Source organism: Ceratotherium simum, chromosome 13, assembly GCF_057802395.1.
Source record: "Ceratotherium simum simum isolate JZ-2026a chromosome 13, ASM5780239v1, whole genome shotgun sequence".
Classification (NCBI taxonomy): Eukaryota; Metazoa; Chordata; class Mammalia; order Perissodactyla; family Rhinocerotidae; genus Ceratotherium; species Ceratotherium simum.
The window spans coordinates 37,312,236-37,327,984 of NC_141912.1; the positions used below are offsets into that span (position 1 = coordinate 37,312,236).

The 15,749-nt window shown below is 41.1% G+C and overlaps 1 protein-coding gene across 1 annotated transcript in view; it reads right to left on the bottom strand.

Moving 5' to 3' along the window:
• Positions 1–13,997, bottom strand: part of SRPK1 (SRSF protein kinase 1) — a 74,204-nt gene extending 60,207 nt beyond the window's left edge. Inside the window, 2 exon segments of the mRNA XM_087438513.1 lie at positions 13,382–13,895; positions 13,898–13,997. Of these exon segments, the coding sequence (XP_087294639.1) occupies positions 13,382–13,895; positions 13,898–13,982 (599 nt within the window). The 5' untranslated portion in view covers positions 13,983–13,997.
• Between the last annotated feature and the right edge of the window lie 1,752 nt (positions 13,998–15,749).

The window sequence follows — 15,749 nt, forward strand, 5'->3', positions numbered from 1 at the left end:
TTCATTTATTCAATATTGCAGATTACTTCTTAATCACACATTCTACAATTGTATTGTTTCAAAAATGGATATATGGAGCTTCACTGTAACAACATTAATTATGATTACTCCAGTAGCCTACTCAGTGTAGGGCAACGCCAAAGAATGGGCCCAAGAATAATTATCACAAGTTCTGCCACTTAAGATTTTCATCAGAAATAAAGTAGTAGGTGTCTCATGTCACAGACACCTACTACGCCAACAAACTGTCCAACATAAAATTTTTAAGAACTTAAAATCATACCCAAATCTTGGTTTCTAAATACCAATCCTCACTAAAAGGAACCAGGGCTCCTCAGAGAAATGACTGATTCTATGGCTAGGGAAGGCAAAGTACAAGATGAATCTGGAACATCTTGTACCAGAAAGTACAGCAGTGCTCAAAGAATGAAGGATACACGTCAAAGGACAAGGAGCCAGCTTGAAGGGGCTCCCAATGGCCAAATATGAAAGAATTTTAGCATCAAAATAACGAGAGTAATGGATTAGAACTCACCATATAAAATAGACTTCATAAGTTCACACCAATTACGACGGCTATGATGATGAATAAATGAATAGAGAAAAGGGAAAGTTCTTCCTAATAACAGAACACTGACCAATAACTATAGAAGAAAAGGATAGAATTAATCACCATTTTATAACCATCATGTTAATAACTGATTTGGGCAAAAATCAACAATTGGTGCTAAAACAGTGAAAGCTTGATGAGGAAAAAGTTGTTTCCATAGGTCAAAGTATCTTCCCACAAATAACTTATGAATTGCAAAGGGGAAAATCATAATTTTACGGTGGAGAAACTTGGTAGTCACCACCTTAACTAAGCAATCAAAGGTAACATCACCAATACTGGGACAGATATCACGTGTCTCCTGACATGATGCACTAAGGAAGATACAATTTACTTAAATAGTGCCAACATGCATAACCTGAATCACAAGGAAACAGATGAACCCAAACTGAGGGACATTCTAGAAAATAAATGGCCTACATTCTTAAAAAAATATCAATGTCAGGAAAGACATAGGCAGACTACGGAACTGTTCTAGATTTAACAGACACAAAAACTAAATGCAATGCATGATTCTGGGTTAGATACTAGACCATAAAAATTTTTTTTTTCTATAAAGGACACTGGGACAATTGGCAAGATTTGAATAATATCTAGATTAAATAATAATATTGTATTAATGTTTTATTTCCTATTTTGATAATTACATTGTAGTTATGTAAGTAAATGTCCTTGTTCTAAGGGAATACGTGAAGTATTCAGGGGTCAAGGGGCACGATGTGTGTAACTTACTCTCAAATAGTTCATAAATGAATGTTTTTTTCAGGCATCCACATTTTCCATTTATATGACTGAGCTGGCAACACAAAATTCTATACAGCTTATTTTCTGGAAGGTTCATCTACATTTATGATTAATAGCCACTAGATGGCACTTTGTGATCTCCTAATTCCAGCAGCCTAGGTTTCCACACAGACTCTTAGACTCAATTATAATTAAAAAACAAACAAACAGGGCCGACCCTGTGGCTTAGTGGTTAAGTGCGCGCGCTCCGCTGCTGGCGGCCGGGGTTCGGATCCCGGGTGCGCACCGACATACCGCTTCTCCGGCCATGCTGAGGCCGCGTCCCACATACATCAACTAGAAGGATGTGCAGCTATGACATACAACTATCTACTGGGGCTTTGGGGGGAAAAAATAAATAAATAAAATCTTTAAAAAACAAACAAACAAACAGAAAACAACTGGTGATCTTTAACAAAGTACCAATATTAGGCAACCACTACATTCAAAACAGATGTTTTCACAATGGCCTACAAGGCCTTACATGATCTGAGTTTTCATTGCCCCCACAAATCCATCTCTCTGACCCTATCTCTTTATATCTGTGTAAAGTGTTGCCTTTCACAGAACTTCCCTGACACTCCTACGTAAAACAGCAGTAGGCTCCCTGCCCTCCCCTGCTTTATTTTTCTTCCTTTCCACACTCCCAGAATATAAGTTTCATGAGGACAGACTTTATTTTGCTCACTGCCCATATCCTAAATGCCTGGAAAATGAATACAGACAAGGCATGTATCCTCTCTTTTATCTTTAGCTATTACTCATCATTTCTTCAATTGAAGTCCATCAGACCCCCCCCTCCAAACCAGTCCCCTAATGGAACTAGATTCTGAAGAGACTTAAATGTCAGGCATTGAAGTATTTTATGTGGAAGAAAGTCATCAAGAGATTTAAGCAGCAGAGTGTCCCTACAAAAGCAGTACTTTAGAGAAATTTCTTTGGCAAGAAGGTGGTAAAATGTAGCATGACTGAAAACCAAAGATGCAGGAGACACTGCAGAGGTAGTAATTACAGTCAAGGTCTCTCATGTCAGGAGACAGGCTTGATCCTGGCTCTAGTTTACCGGAGCTCCATGACTCTGGATAAACTGCTAATTCAAGAAGCTCTTTGTGCCTCAGTTGGCCAGTGTGTAAAACAAGGGCAGGAAAATTATCTACCTTATAGGGAACATAAACGTTATGTTTATCCTATGCTAAGTACATGGCTGATACATAGATTTTAGCATTACATATAAGAAATAAGGGAAAAACAACAAGCAATTATCTGTTCATTTTTTCAACTTATTTTTACTGAGTGTCTATAGGTATGTCAGGTGCTTTTCTAGGCACCAGAAATGCAGCCGTGAGCAAAAAAAAAAAGTCCCTGGTCCTTACAATGTTTACATTCCAGCAAGAGGTGACAAAAAAACAGCCCTAATTTACCTAAATCTATCTGGTTCTTAAGTTTCCACTGGTGAATAGCTAAAGTTGGGACAGCAAAGCCCTATCTAAGTGTCTCTCAGGGAGATATATGTTCTATAATGTCAGGCTATGAGAAGGGCTATAAAAAAATTAAGTAGGGCAAGAGGACAGTGTATGTTGACATTATTTTAAATAGGGTTGTGACATTTGAGCAAAGAAGTGAGAGATGCTGGAGTTTAATCTGGAATGATTCAAAATAAAACTGAAATTCAGGAGCAAAAACGGATTTGAGTCTTAGAAAGGATTTAGCTCTGGCTTCAAAAGACTAAAAGCTGACTGAAATAAGCACCTTAGAAACTCTAGTTTACTTACATGTAAACTTGAGTCTTCTCTTTCTTTCTGCCTTGGGGAATGAAGACTGCAGGATGTCCTAATTCAGAGAACTATCTTCTAGGGTCTGTGTTAGGGGCTGAACTGTCTTCCCCCTCAAAAAGGTATATTGGAGTCCTAACCTCCAGTATCGCAGAATGTGACTTTATTTGGAGATAGGATCTCTATAGAGGTAATCAAGCTAAGATGAGGTCATTAGGATGAGCCCTAATCCAATATGATGAGTGTCCTTATTAAAAAGGGAAATTTGGGGGCCAGCCCGGTGGGGTAGTGGTTAAGTTTGTGCGCTCTGCTTCGGCGGCCTGGGGTCTGCAGGTTTGGATCCCAGGCGGGGACATACACACCGCTCATCAAGCCATGCTGTGGCGGTGTCCCATATACAAAAATAGAGGAAGAGGGCTAATCTTCCTCAGCAAAAAGAGGGGGATTGGCAAGAGATGGTAGCTCAGGGACAATCTTCTTCACCAAAAAAAGGGGAAATTTGGACACAGATTGAGATAGGCATAGAGGGAAGATGATGTAGGGACACAGGGAGAAGATGGCTATCTTCAAGCTAAGGATAGAGGCCTGAAAAAGAGCCTTCTCTCACAGTCCTCAGAAGGAACTAACCCTGCTGACACCTTGATTTCAGACTTTTAGCCTCCAGAACTGTGAGACAATAAATTTCTGTTATTTAAACCACCCAGTTTGTAGTACTTCGTTACATTAACCCTAAGCAAACTAATACAGACTGGAAGAAAATCATATTTGTATACTTACCTCTCTTAAGAGATTATAAGCCCTTTGAGGGGAAGAGCTGTCTCTGTTTTAAATCATCTTTGTATCCCTTCTAGAGTACCTGATCTGATGCAAAAATTTAATAAGATACTATTTTAAGTTCCAGCACCCACACACAGTGGCACTCAATAAATGTTAAATTTCTCCAACTACCTTTTCCATATATATTTTTCTGACAGATAATTTCTTACTTTTGCAAATTGACAAACTGAACTGAACTTCTGAGACATATTCAAGTAGTAATCTCAACTCAGTAATCCTAAACTGGAGTTAGGGTTTGGCAATATCAAAATAAAAATATGAGTACCTAAGTTTACCAGGTGTTATATACAAATAATTAAATATAATCTATCCCTGATGTTTAGGCAACTATACTGCAAACTAGATCTGATACAGATACATATATAGGAAATACCAACAGATGAGTTAAAGCCATTAGTTTGATCCATGACTACAATAATGCATATATTAATGACGGGGATACGTTCTGAGAAATGCATCATTAGGTGGTTTTGTTGTTGTGCGAACATCATAGAGTGTACTTACACAAACATAGATAGTGTAGCCTACTACACACCTAGGCTATATGGTACTAATCTTATGGCACCACTATCATATATGTGGGTCCATCGTTGACCAAAACATCATCATGTAGCGCATGACTATAGCAATAAGAAATGTCACATAAAGGTCAGAGGTAAACCTATCTAAGGTAAGAAAGAAAGCATGAAGAACAGAGTAGTCAACAGAGTATTTTACTCCCGCTCAGCACTGGGCTAGGCACTCACATGCAACTTTATCCTCAGAACCTTGCCATTTATAGATAAGGCAACTCAGACTCAAGGAAGTCAAATGACATTGCCCAAGTTCACCCAATAATGGTGTTGGAGGCAAGGTGGAACCTGGGACTGTGTGATTCAAAAGGACAAGCTCTTTTCAGTAAACAGCAGACAAGCATATACCTACATTATCTTTCCACCTAGAAACATGAGCATGAGTTACCTAATTTATCCCATTATATTCTTAATACTAGCAAAGAAAAATACAAAATACAATTCCTGTTAAATCCATTCTCAAAGGCACAGGTAGTTGTAGAAGAGAAAAGGAGTATCAAAGAAGGTTGCCACCAAGCTCACATGTAGACAGAACCTGACATCTTTGATCAAACTGCTTGGTTGAAAGGATATTCAAGAACATTCACAGGCTGAAGAACAGCACAATAAGGAAGAGCAAGTGAATGAGAAGACACAGTTGCCCATAAATTACATTTATAATTAGTTACAGAATAGGGCTACCCTAGTATTTCAAAAAACAAAAGTTCACAAGACTACTCCTACAAGGACCAGTAGTCTTTGTGTAAAATGCCTAACCACTCAGAACAAAGAATCTAGAATTCGAGTAAATAATATATAAAGCTCATCAACAAGACTTGTGGTACCAACACCAAACATCATGGCATTGATGTTTGTTCACCACTATTGGTGACAATTCTTATATGGTAGTTAAAATATATATATTAAGGGCCTGCCCCATGGCTTAGCGGTTAAGTGCGCGCACTCCGCTGCTGGTGGCCCGGGTTCGGATCCTGGGTGCGCACCGACGCACCGCTTCTCCAGCTATGCTGAGGCAGCGTCCCACATACAGCAACTAGAAGGATGTGCAGCTATGACATACAACTATCTACTGAGGCTTTGGGGGAAAAATAAATAAATAAATAAATAAAATTAAAAAAAAAATATATATATATATATTAAATGTTCTCAAACTTCTTGATAAGCTATACTAAAATATTGTCCAAGGCATTTAAGCCAATAAAATTATTACAATGAAGTACACCTGGCTTTAATCTTCATCTATGAAACTAAAGGCACACCATGGTATAAATGAACATGATTTTTATTTATCTAGTTCCTGCCAACTGACTTGTGTCCAGTGCTACTATACTTCTCTGAAAATGAACAAAGTATATTTAACTTATTTTGTGGTTTCTGATAACTTTCTGAAGTCATTCCTTGTTAAAGTAGTTGAAAAACTGGATACTCCAGTCTTCATAGCTGATGTCGTGGGCCTTTTTCAAATTCCTAAAGTTAATCCTCCAGTAAGAGGCACACAGAACCAGAGGGCTCTTCCACAACTGCGCTTACTATAACTTTAGGAGAGGGTACTTGAGACAGTATTAAGCCTATCAATTAGGCCTACTAATACCTAACTCTCACCCTGAAGACTCTATGGCAGAGACTACAAACTTCAGGCTGTAAGCCAAATCCTGTCCTTAAATTTTTGTTTACCATGGTTAAAAAAAAAATCACATAGTCATGAACACTAAACAATCTGGAGAATCACATAAAAACAAAGATTTCCAGGGTCTCTCAAAAAATCAGAACACCTGGTAACACTGGGCTCATCTTCTCACAGGACAACCAGCAAGAGCTAAACAGTCTGTCTTCTTTCGATATAAAGGACGACGCCCGCTCCGCACATTCTAGCAATCACCATTCCCTTCTGGCTTACACAAGAGTATGCTTCATAAGCCACATTCTAAAAATAAATCAACACAATCACAAATTACATACAATATTCATTTTGAACTAAGAACACACATGACCCAAATTCTGAAAGATTTGGAATTCTTTAAAAAAGCCAAAGATGATGTAAAATGAAAGCAAAATGAAACAAATGAATCTGTGTAACCAGGTGGTAACATAATCACACAGCAAGGAACTAACCCATGTAACTTTAAAACTCAGTAATGTGACTCTATACCCCTAGTGAAATATACCCTAAGAAGAATAACAAAAAATCATTTGCTTTCTTCAGTAATCACATTGTTGGTGGCAGTGTTGGCACTGTCATTCTGAGACTATTTTGTATGTATACTGTGGGAAAAAGAAAATGAGTAATCATGTTGGTGCTGTTGAGAACTGGGGTTTTCAGCATGGGAGAAAGGAGGTAGAGATGTAAAATCAAAGGTAAGAAAAGTCCCTGGGTCATTTAATTTGATTTTTAAGTATAACATGAACCGATGATTTTTTTAAAAGAAAAAAACACCACTTATTTCCCAGCTCTAATCACAGAAAAAGCCTAGAAACAATGACTAACTCAGTAGGAATAAGCAACTAAAGTGCCCAGATTGTGATCTCCAAATGCCATTTCCCACCAAAAGGCTTCTTAGAGAAAGGGTTATTTCCCACTCTGGGGCAGAAAATGTACAAGTCCTTTTTTTTTTTTTTGGTGAGGACAATTTGCCCTGAGCTAACATCTGTGCCAATCTTCCTCTACTTTATATGTGGGTCGCTGCCACAGAATGGCTGATGAGTGGTGTAGGTCCGCACCCAGGATCTGAACCTGAGAACCCCAGCTGCTAGAGCAGAGCATGCTGAACTTAACCACCATGCCAGAGAGCCGGCCCCAAGATAAGTCTTGACAAACTGTCATACCAGATAACAAAAAGCTATCAAAGATGTCTCAGATTGAGTCAAATGGACTCAAGGGTCATCATGAAGGGACTCCAAGTGGCCAAAGATGAGACAACTAATAAAAATAACGACTACACATGCTACAAAATGCATGGATATTGAAAACATCATGCCAGGTAAAAGAAGTCAGTCACAAAAGACCACATATTGTATGATTCCATTTATACGAAATGTCCGGACTAGGCAAATTCAAAGACAGAAAGTAGATTAGTGGTTGCCTACGGATGGAGATGGGGTAGCACGAGGGTAATGAGGAATGACTGCTAATGCGTGCAGGGTTTCTTTTCGGGGTGATGGAAACATTTCAAACTTATCAGATCATGGCGATGGTTGCCCAACTCTACGAACATACCAAAAACCACTGAATTGTACACTCTAAACAGGTGAATTTTATGGTATGTAAATTATACCTCCATAAAGCTGTACAAAAAAAACCCAACTACATTGGATTGAACAAAAACATGTTTAAATCTGTGAGTTTTTAATCAAGTAAATCTTTATTGGTCATTGTGGAGGATGCTAGGAATCCAAATCATTATTTTGAAAACTGGAAAGCATCAAGCATTTACCCTCTCTCTCATACATATGAAGTGTCTCTCTGGGTAACCAAACAGATGAGGTGAAGTTTCCCTTTATAAAAGTATTACAGTTAATAAATTAAAGAATATTACCATTTTGCAACCCTAAATAAAATAATGGATCTAGGCAATGATCAATGGCCACTAACATCACAAAAAGAGTCAACCATACAGTAGGTGCCTTCTGATAGAAGTATACACCATCACCTAAGAAGCAGTCTAGCAAAAACAAATTTGCAAAGAAAAAAAACTCATGGAGAACCTAGAGATAAAAAGACTAGAGAGACTTTTCAAGCAGTGGCACAGGAAGGAACTTATGAATCCTGACTCAAACTTAAATAGCAGGGAAATCTGAACACTGATTGGATATTAGATATTAAGGACTTGTTTTAAAAAATTTTAGGCGTGATAATAGTACTGTAGTTATGTTTTAAAAAATTAAGAGTCCATATCTTACAAAATGATATGATGTCTGGGGGTTTGCTTTAAAATAAGATGGAGGGGAGTAGGGGAGAAGATATAGATAAAACAACATTGGCCATAGTTGATAATTGTTGAAGTTGTGATGAATACATGAAAGATTATTTTGCCATTTTCTCTCATTTTGTATATATTTGAAATTTCCCACAATAAATCTTTTAAAAAGCTTTTTAATAACGCAGCCAGGGCCGGCCCCGTGGCTTAGCGGTTAAGTGCACGTGCTCCGCTGCTGGCGGCCCGGGTTTGGATCCCCTGACACACTGCTTCTCCGGCCATGCTGGGGCCGCGTCCCACATACAGCAACTAGAAGGATGTGCAGCTATGACATACAACTATCTACTGCGGCTTTGGGGGGGAAAAAATAAATAAATAAAATCTTAAAAAAAAAAAAACGCAGCCAATTCTACACATCATCGGAATTACTGCATTTCACAAATTCAAACATAAATATGTCTCCTACCATTTCACATCTCTGAAATCAAGACACATCTTACAGTGAATGGTGTATCAGTTTAACTGGTAGTAATTTTTCTTAGTGATACATAAAATGGTGTATTTAGAAACTGATAGCACCTTAAATTCAATAAAAAACTGTAAGATTTTAAATATATCTAGATATCTATTTCTTCTTAGCTAAGTCATTATTTGCATTGGCCCCTAGAAAGCAAGAGTTCAAAAAAACTCTTGGCTATCTGAATTTTCTTACTTGCTTGGAATTAATTCAGTTACAATAAGAGAAGCATTAAAATAATACTTTAGCCAATATAAAAACGAACTTAGCCCCCAAACTAGCATTAGTGGTAGAGAGGATCTGGAGAACATGGGGCAAAAGTCTACCTAAAGTGTAAAAATAAATTGCTGCAGTTATTCCACCAGGTTGAAAAACTACAGTAAAAACTGATTCTAGCTGACCAGTCTGCCTTTTCTTCATGTTTAAGAAAGGAGTTCCTGGGGCTGGCCCCGTGGCTTAGCGGTTAAGTGCACACACTCCGCTACAGGCGGCCCGGGGTTTGGATCCCGGGCACACACCAATGCACCGCTTGTCAGGCCATGCTGAGGTGGCATCCCACATACAGCAACTAGAAGGATGTGCAACTATGACATAAAACTATCTACTGGGGCTTTGGGGAGAAAAAGGGAAAAAAAAAAGGAGGATTGGCAATAGATGTTAGCTCAGGGCTGATCTTCCTCACAAAAATAAATAAATAAATAAATTTAAAAAATGACGTGGAATATTTAATGTTATGAAAAATGTTGATGTAATGTTAACTGGGGAAATGTATACCCAATGGTTCCATTTTTGTCTTAGAAAGTATATACATGTTTATTAACAGGAACTCAAAGAAATTATGGTACACCCATTTAATGGAATGCTAGATGAAGCTACTCTCCGTGTCCTGATACGGAATCATTCTAAGACTTGGTGAAAAAGGCAGACCTTAAAAAAAATAGTAAGGCCGCACTATATGGAACTGCTATGAAACCAATTTCTAACGTACACTGTTAAGTGTAAAAAGCACCCAATAAAATTTAATTTAAAAAAACTGTTTCAGGCTTATGCATTCTACTCTCTACCAGAAAAAACACTGGAAACTTAAAAGTATTTTCCATGTAAAAATTACATTTTTGGAAAATTAAGAAATAAAACCATGTCCCCTCTGACTTCACAGATCAGTGAGTGCTTGAATGAGCAAAAGCACTTCTCCAGCTCAAATAATTTTACTACCAAATTTATATTAAACCCATAAAGTTCTTGAACTGCAAATAAAGTGAAAATCACTGTCAAAACTAACTTCCTAAGCTAAGTAATAAAATTATTAGATATGAAATCCATTCTGGAATTATGCTCCATAGAAAATTTCAAAAGCAGACATAAACTGTGTTAAATTATAAAAGCTTATGAAAACAGATAAAGGCACATAGCTATTGGTATACATATTGAAAACTAAATGCTCAAAGAGAGGTAGAACACTGTACCCTTTTAGAGACATAGCCAGTGGGCCATGAAAAGGTATCTAAACACCCAGGCATCCTGAGGTCCCTTATTCAGAAGCCTCTGTTCACTCAGCCTCTACCTTATTTGTCCTCAGACACACCAAAAGGAATTGTCATTCGGAGACAGCAATGGTTAGTAACCAGGGCTTTGGGGTATGTCAGACCTGGGCTGGAATCCTAGCTTTACAATTTTCTAGGGGAGTAATGTGGCAAATCTCAATTTCCTTATCTGTAAAGTAACGTGGAGATCATTATCAACTAGTTAAAGGTAGTAAATAAGAGTACAGTGTCTGAAAAAGTGAAATGGAGAAGAAATTCTTCAAATGAGACGACTAAAAATCCCCAAGTCAAATCTTTCAGCACAGTGAAAGAACCCAAAGGAAACAAATCCTAAAGAGCACTGAGCTGGAAGGCAGGAGCCCTGGATTCCAGTTTTGACTCTGCTACAACCAGCTCCAGCTCCCTGGGCATATTATTTCATATATGTAGGGTCTAGTTTTAAGATCTACAAAACCAGGGGACTGAAAATCCTTTCCACCTGTACCACACCATGATCGAATTACTATGATGCTATTTATTGTTTTATTTCCAAAAGTTTCTAAAATTTTTCATTTAACTTTGGTCCTGATCGGCTTTCATTATGACTGAGCTATCAGTCATAACAACATCTAAGACTGTTTCCTTAACTAAGTTATCTAAGATCAGATCACTAAAAAAGTGGCAAAATCAGAATTCAAACCAGATCTGACTCACTCTGAAGACCAAACTCTACGGCAATTCTTTTTCCTCAGACTTTTTCCCTGACTAATCTGGGAAGTAGCAGTTTGCGTTTCCAAAATGACTGGAAGTCAGGAGTGCAGTCAAGAGTCATGGAACAGAGTCAAGTTACCTGAGTCAGGTGGGGCTTGAACTTCTGACAACAGTACTCTAACCAAGCTAATAAATTAGACATTTCAGCTACTTAAAAGGAGGCTGGAGAAACAAAAAAAGAAAGTTTTTCTTGATAATTTTACCTATTAGTTGAAGAAAAACACAAAAATAAAAGCACCTTTTCTGAAACTACAGGTAAATGGGAGTGGTACAATCACATATGTTTTCAGGAGTCAAAGTTATACAAGATGAAATATTCAGTAAAATAACTGCTAGATTATTTGTACTATTTGCTTGCTTTTGTGCGAGTACTGAAATAATTAAAAACACAAATTAACTCTAAGTTACCCACTGTAGTGAATGGAGTAATCCAAAGTACATATATTTGGCTTTAGAAATAAAGCATATGGTCTAAATAGATAATCCAAAGTAATGAATATTTTGTGTTAAAAATTAAGTGTATGATCACCTATATATATTTACTTCCAAAATTATAGGTTGATCAGGCTAATATTAAGATTAATTTCCCATGTGGAGAGACCAGGACAGATGACTTCCAAATAATACAGTGAATAATAAAATCACCACCTCCTTACATCAGCAGAAAATATAACATTTTATGACACATTCACATCAGCTCCACAGGGAATAACAAAACTAAGGCACACACACACAAAATAACCTTTAAATTCCCACTGCATACTAGAACCAGGTTAGCTCCTTGATGTTTCCTTTAAAACCAATCTGACACTAAAAACTGGTTTTCAAATAATCCATACATGGATAATCAAGAGGAAAATACACACACATCTATAAACACATTTAAATGTGCTGGTTACCAAGCACTTTACAAAACAAAAAATTTCATAAGACAGTTGATAGAAATGGAGCAAGAGGTGAGATCACCTACCACTTTAGCTCTATGGATAGAGGTCATTATGTGCTCTCCTCAAACATTAGGTAGCCGCCAAAAACGACACAAACACACACACACCTATCTGGTAGTGTCATTCAGAAAGGTAACCTAGGAAAGCCTCTGAATTGCGTTTTATCAGCTCAGAAAGAATTAGACGGGATGCAACTCCAAATAACATCAAGTGAGTGAAAAAGTGTCAAGAAAATAATACATTTTTTTCCCTGAATACAAATTAGCTAAAAGACAGTTTCCAAGACCCTTTGCAATTAAACGTTAGTACAAGATAAAAGTTCTTTAGGCTAAGCCTCACCCGCAGAAGCCCTCTACTGGGCGTTTCTACTAAGCTGTGGCCAACTTCTGTGTTTCCCACAATAGCGCTAAGCCACGGTTATGCATCCTGCTGATAAAACCGCACATGTGGCCCTTAGTACACCAAACCAGAATCATCAACAGTGTTGGCTAAAGCCCGTCATTTTTGGAGGCCCACTCCAGAAGGTATCTGCATCCAGTGCGAGGGCTTGAGGCTTAGAGAAGACAGGCAGTAACAGAAACTGGCTGTACACAGTGGTCTGCCTGCACACTGCAAAGAAGGCGATGCGCCCTGCTGGCTCAGGAAGTTGACTAACCCAGAGAAAGATCCAAGCCCTCCTCTAGAAAAGGGAGCGTGTGGCTGGCAGACCAAAACACGGAGAATACATTCAAGAATTCCCCGCCCGCCTACCGTGCAGACGGAGGGATGAAAGCAGGTATGGAAGAGACCAGAGTTCACAGACAGACTGATAATGATCTACCAGCTCCGCTGGGAGGCCCAAGCAGGGGAGTTGTGCCTCCTCGCTGGAGTTGGGGAGGTCATGTACGGACGGGCTCTGGTCCTCCTCCAGCAGCCTTTCCAGCAGGCCCGGGGCTGCTGGGACCCAGGCCTGGCCTTCAGCGACAGAAGCTCCCTTCCACATGGTTCGTGCAGAGCGGCCCTCCCAGGCCGCCCCGAGGCCATGTGGCTGGGGCCGCAGGGTGCCCAACCCCGGGGCACGTTCAAGCCGTGAAGCCAGACGAGAGGAGATGCGGGAGGAAATCCAAAGAATGGGATGTTGGGGTACGAGACTCACTTCCTCTGGGCTTTGTCCTTCTTGGCCTTGGTCCTTTTCTTTCGGGCCTGGAGCGCAAGCACTGCGGGAGAGAGGGATGGATGAAGGGCGAGTGTGGAGGGAAGGAGGCGACCAAGGTGAGGGTGGAGACGCGGCAGGGGCGCGAGGCCCGGGCGCGGGGCCTGCCCGAGGCGGGGCTCCGGGGCGAGCGGCACGGCTCCGGCCAGGCGGCCGGCCGGGGGGCTGGCGGGCCCCGGGGCGCAGAGCAGCGCCCAGGCGGGGTGCGCCGGCGGGGGCTCGGGCCGGGGCAGGGGGCCGGCGGGCGGGGGTCTGCCTCGCCCGCCGAGGGCCCCGCCCTGGAGTGGCCCCAAGGCGCGGGCCGGCCCGGCGGGGAACAAGGGGCGATGACTGCCGGCGCGGAAGGACGCCCGGGCTGAGGGGCGCGGACCGGCAGCCCAGAGGCGGGGGGTGAGGGGCGGCGCCACCTCAGTGGAGGGGCGCCGCACGCCCGGGGACCGGACTGCGGCAGTTAGGGAAGCTCCTGGCGCTGACCCCGGCCTCGCCCCGGGGGCCGTTGCCCCTCGTGGCCGAGCCCGCTCCACCGCTCACCTTTCCGCTCCATTGCGAGACCGGTAACCGCCAGGCGCCTGCGCACTCGAGTGGCGGAGACTCCCGCTCCCGCCGCGGCCCAAAACCCAGCCCGCGCACACCCCCGCCCCCCCGTTCCCGCCCCCACGACGGCGCGCGCCTGCGCGTTAAGCGCGGAGCCTACCACCTGCTCCCGAGAAGGGGGGCGGTAAAGAATGGGAGGGGGAGGAAAGAACGCCGAGCGTGAATGCTAAAGGGTGTTTGAGAACCAAGCTTGGAAGCCTGGCAGGGTCAGGTTTGTTCTGTTTGCCGGGCGGTTGCCCCTTGGGAAAGCGAAGAGAGGGGGGTGGAGTTCCCTGCGTGCTGAGTCAGAGCTCCGCAGCCAACTGGAATCTGCCTCGGTTTCCTGGCCTGTAAAATGGACTAAATCACGTGTGCCACAGTTCCTTCGCTGACTTATTGTGAGGGCCAATTGAGATACTATATAAAGAAAATGGGGGAAAAATTAGAAGTGAGAAAGAAAAGGAAGTGGGAGCAACACAGAAGAAAGACTGGAAGGAACTTGTGATCCTATCATGACTTAAAAAGTGAAAACTTTGAAAATGAATTTTTTATTAAGATTTCAAGTTTAAAGGAAGAAGGAGAATAAAGACTTATAATGTTTTCTCATTTTACCACTCTATCTTTTCAGTACATGATAAACACAGTTGTCTTTATTTATAGGATTTTGTGTGTGTGTGTGTGTGTGTGAGGAAGATCGGCCCTGAGCTAACATCTGCTGCCAATCCTCCCCTTTTTGCTTGAGGAAGACTGGCCCTGGGCTAACATCCGTGCCAGTCTTTCTCAGTTTTGTTTATGGGTCACCGCCACAGCATGGCTTGATGAGCAGTGTGTAGGACCATGCCTGGGATCTGAACCAGCAAATCTCGGGCTGCCAATGCAGAGCGTGTGATGCCACTATGCCACCAGGCTGGCCCCTTTATAGGATGTTTTTATCCGTATGTAAGTGCATTATCTCATTTGATGTTCATGACAACTTAAAGGCAAGATAGTTATTACCTCCACTATACAAAGAAACTAAAACTTGGAGGGGATATGTACGCAGAATCTTGCTGTCCTGACCCAATGATTCAGTCATCAAACCCATGTTGTAAAACAGGATTAGCGAAATTTTTCTGTAAAGGGCCTTATAGTAAACATTAAGGCTTGTGGGCCATAAGATCTCTTTCTCTCAGCTATTCACCTCTGCCACTGGAGCTCAAAAGCAGTCATAGAAAATAGGGGCTGTCTAGGTTCCAAGAAAGCTTTATTTATGGTCCCTGAAATTTGAATTTCATGTAATTTTCAGATGTCACAAAATATTATTCTTCGTTGATCTTTTCCCAACTATTTCAACCATTCTTGGCTCAGTCCTTAGTTTGCCAACCCTAGTTGTAAGGTACTTCAGCTAGACAGGGTGGAAGCTCTGAAGACCCTTGCCCTAAAGGAGTTAGACTCTAGTGGGGAAGACAGACAAGTAATTAATTGACTGAGAAAGGAAGATGAAAATACAATAATAGTGCACAGGTTGTGTGGGGTCTTGGGCAGGATTTTATTGAGCAAAGTAAGTAATTAAGCCCAGCCAGGGAGGAGGCGGCTTTTGAGCTGGGTCTTGGGAAATGTGTAGGATTTCCATAGGTGGAGAAGGAGGTGCCAGGCATTACTGAATGAGAAAATCAATTGAGCAAAAAGGCACAGACTTGGAAACTTATGGGTGGGGACTAGGGCTATTAATGACTGAAGGGTTGAAGTGGAACGTGAG